General features: G+C 47.7%; 1 protein-coding gene across 1 annotated transcript; it reads right to left on the reverse strand.

Annotated features, from left to right (window-relative positions):
- Positions 1-1231: 1231 nt before the first annotated feature.
- GPR119 (G protein-coupled receptor 119) lies at positions 1232-2221 on the reverse strand. The gene has a single exon (XM_006881869.1). The coding sequence runs from the start codon at positions 2219-2221 to the stop codon at positions 1232-1234; it is 990 nt and encodes a 329-aa protein (XP_006881931.1).
- Between the last annotated feature and the right edge of the window lie 1801 nt (positions 2222-4022).

Genomic DNA, 4022 nt, shown 5'->3' on the forward strand with positions numbered 1-4022 from the left:
TAAGACAGATAACACAATAAAGGCAGCCACACGGATTTTGGAGTTTCTCAATGCATCTAATAGTTACGTTGACATGATTATTGGAATCCACTGAGTGTGTAGTAGCATGGAGAAGAAGTTAAAAATAGCGCGAAGAGTACCAGGCAAGAAGTGAGCACAAGAGGTTGGGAAAGTGGTGACCGGCTGCAAACTGGCTCGATGCAGGGTTTCCGCAGACCTTGAATTTGGGAAGAAAAAAAAAAGAGTAATCAAGCAAAGTACAATAAAACAGGGTATGCCTGAACCACATGGTTGGAAAAAAAAGGCAAGCTTCTGTAATAGAATGCAGGTTTTGACACCTTTCTATCAACTCACTCTGTGAAATGTCTGATTTATACCTCATCACCAATGTGACCACTATTGTTGCACTACAGTAAGTGTGACAAGCGCCGAACCTCTTTGCTCTGATGCTGTGCGGTCCAGCACAACAGCCACTGTTCAGCATCTGACATGTGGGTAGTGTGTGAATTGTTAAGGGGGGACAGCAAAGACTTGGGATGGAAATGAAAGAGCCAATTCTTTTATACCGATGACATGTTGCTATGATGGTGTTTGGGATAAACTGTTTAAAGATGAAACTGATGAAATAAGCTGGGAAGCTTAGGGGGGCAGTGGGTTGATGTTAATGGGGAGGGGAAACAGCCCACAAAAGGAGGGTGAATGGATGTGCAATTCAAAGAATGTCATCGCTATCACCGAATGCAACATGCAGAAACTGTTGGATTGATGCATGTTCTGCTGTGTGCACTTAACAAAATCAAGTTAAAGTAAGTGATTAAAATGAACGCCATCTTTTTACCCTTTTGACGTGCTGGCTAGAACATTTAAGGAAATATACGTGGCCTGCATTCTGTCTGCATTGGGCAGTGTTGCTCGAGTGTGTTCAGTGCGAAGATTTGACTTGCCAGCATCTTTCTGCTAGTATATTTTCTACAACATTTCTTTCAGCCATCCCACCTGTACAAGCAGGCTATGTCAAAAGGAAAGGGAGGAGGTTTGTATGTGAATGGGGAGTCATTCTAGAATGAGTCCCCTGCCTCCTTGGTCTCTCAGCGCCACTGGGGGAGAGGTGAGTAGTGGTCAACTTTCAGAAACACTTTCCACTAGCTTCATCTGCTCCGTGTCCTAATCGGTGCCCAGAGAGGGGAGAGAAAAGAAAGGCACTGAGAATCTGCTCTCACCATCTCGGCCATCAAGCGACAGTGACAACGTTGCAGGGACATTCCCTGGGGCCCTCTGGATCACCTTTCCCGGCAGAGGAAATGGGGAGGAGTGAGACGAGCCACTTCTTCGCCCCCAGGACCATCTGGTAGAGCTGCTGCCGCACCTCCTTCTGCCCATATGCATAGATGAGTGGGTTGAGCAGGGAGTTGCCTACTCCAAGCAGCCACAAGTACCGTTCCAGCACGAGGTAGAGGTGACAGTTCTGGCAGGCCACCTGCACGATGCCGGTGATAAGGAAGGGGGACCAGGACAGAGTGAAGCTCCCGATGAGAACAGCCACAGTGCGGACAGCCTTGAAGTCGCCCGGGTTCCGTGCGGGCCTGTAAGCTCGAGCCACGGCCCCAGCGTGCTCCATCATCCGGATGTGCTCGTTGTGCGTGGAGGCGATCTTGAGCATGTCACAGTAGAAGAAGACGAAGAGGATCAGGGCTGGGAAGAAGCCAGCGCAGGACAGGGTCAGCACGAAGTGGGGGTGAAACACAGCAAAGAAGCTGCAGGGGCCCTGGTAGGTGGACTGCTGAAATATGGGGACCCCGAGTGGGAGGAAGCCAATGAAGTACGACATCAACCACAGCGCGGCCAGGCAGGTCCCTGTGACCAGCCCGTTCATGATCTGGAAGTAGCGCAGGGGCTGCTTAATGGCCAGGTACCTGTCGAAGGCAATCAGCATGACTGTGAGCACAGAGGCAGCTGCGGAGGAGGTGACAAATGACATCCGAAAGCCACACAGGGTCTTCTGGGTGAGCCGTTCAGGGTAGGAGAGCTGGTCTGAGATAAGGCTAGAGATGGCCACGCCAATCAAGGTGTCAGCCACGGCCAGGTTCAAGGTGAAGCAGAGACTCACCCCGTCGCTTCTGGGGATGGACATCAGCACGGCCACGGCCACGATCGTGTTGGCAGCGATGATGAGGGAGGCCAGGACGGCAAGGATCACACCAAAGGACAAGGATGACTCCATGGCTTCAAGTGTGCAGGCTGCTACCTACCCGGGCATACTAGTTCTGCGGCTCAAATTCTCAAGTGCCAGGGGAGGAGTCGTGGGTTCAGAGAGCCAGTGCCGTCCTGGTCATCACTGGCAGTCAAGACTGGCAGATTGCCAGGTGTAGATTTTGATCATTGAAGATCTCTCTCCAGCTCTCTCTCTCTCTCTCTTTCTCTCCCTCCTTCAGCTTGCTGCCCCTCCGGCTCTCTGAAGGCAGCAGCCCAGTGCAGGCTTCACTCAGGCCCTGAGCTAGCCCCTCCCCTTACAATGACCAAGTTACTAGACAACCTCCAAGTCCTTGGCTCACGGCTGTCCTGCCCCTCTCTCTCCCTTCACTGATGCACCAAGGCCTTTGGAGGGACAGGGACGTTCATCAGGTCTCCTGTTTAGCAGAAGATATGATTGACTCTAATCACATCCCCCCTCTTCGTTCATAGCTGAATATTAAATTTCCACTTTTCTTCCTCAGCCTCAAGTACTAGCTTAAAAACAAACCTCAGTGTAAAGAAAAGAAACGTTTGCTTGATAACGAATTCTCAGTTACTGTTAGGAGTGCTTTTAATCAAACAAGATTATCATAATCAGTTGGAGTGGCAAGTAGGGCAGGAGAGGTCTTTTGGGGGGCTTCCTCCAGGGAGGGGCATTTACCTCATACATAAACTGGTTTTCATCCTTTGCTTCCTAGCAGCTCAAATTTGAATTCTCGCAAATCAGGTGTCCTATCCCCCAGTTTCTTATCCCCTAAATTAGATTTGTTGAAAATTTAGAAGACTAGGGAAGAAGAAAGGAAAAGAATTGTTGGGGTTTTTTGTTTGTTTTGTTATTTTTTTTTAAAAAAATTAAGCTTACTTTAATTTTGTCTGGGTTTGCATACAAAATTTGTATACATTGGGTTTTATCCATATACATTGCACCTCACACTTTCCCCTCATTAAAGAGCTGTCAGTTTGCTTCTGGGTGGTATGAAAGGTTAACTCACTCTGCTGCTATCATAAAGATGAGAAATTGGAGTCCACCCAGAGGTGCTTCAGAGGAAAGGCCTGGCAATCTAGTTTCCCCTCCATCGCCCAAATCAGCCATTGAAAACCTATATGACAACAGCCCAGAAAAAGATAGATTGCAGAGAGGACTGGGGAGAGTGAGGGGAAGGAGGTAATTGTGCAACAATGAATGAATATTTTAAGAAGCCCAAAAAGTTAACTGAAAGGGGTAGAAGGGAGGGACAGGGGGTAAAAATGTGCAACAAGGAATGAATGAATGAATGAATGAATGAAAAATCAAACTTTTGGTAAACTTTTGTTAAAATCACAATCAAAATTTAAAAATTATTTTAAAAAGAAAACCTATGGACACAGCCCTAGTCTGATATACAGCAGGTTACCATAAGCCCAACTAAAGTTGCTATCGGTCCCTTTGAAACTCATTAAAAACCTTTTCTGTACTCTGTGTTAGTGAGTCCCATTTGCCAAACATGCCTCTCTCCATCCCGTAGATCCAAATTGTCACTGGGAGAGGGAACAAGCTGTGTTCTACAGAGTGACTGTTTGAATATTTGGCTGTGGAATTTTCCACTTTCCAAGGATAAGACTTCTCAGGGTTAAGTCAAAGGGTGGCAGTGTTGCTGAGGTAGGGGCGACGGGCCCAGGGGAGCTTTTCAGTTGTATATCCGTTTACTCAGGTACATTAGAACTAACCTTTTGCCTGCCACTCTCATCTTGGATACCAAGAAGAGAGGGGTGGGGGGGAAGAACGCTTAGAAGCTTATTTACTTAGTTCA

This window comes from Elephantulus edwardii, unplaced genomic scaffold, assembly GCF_000299155.1.
Source record: "Elephantulus edwardii isolate Elephantulus edwardi_28Jun2011 unplaced genomic scaffold, EleEdw1.0 scaffold00016, whole genome shotgun sequence".
NCBI lineage: Eukaryota > Metazoa > Chordata > Mammalia > Macroscelidea > Macroscelididae > Elephantulus > Elephantulus edwardii.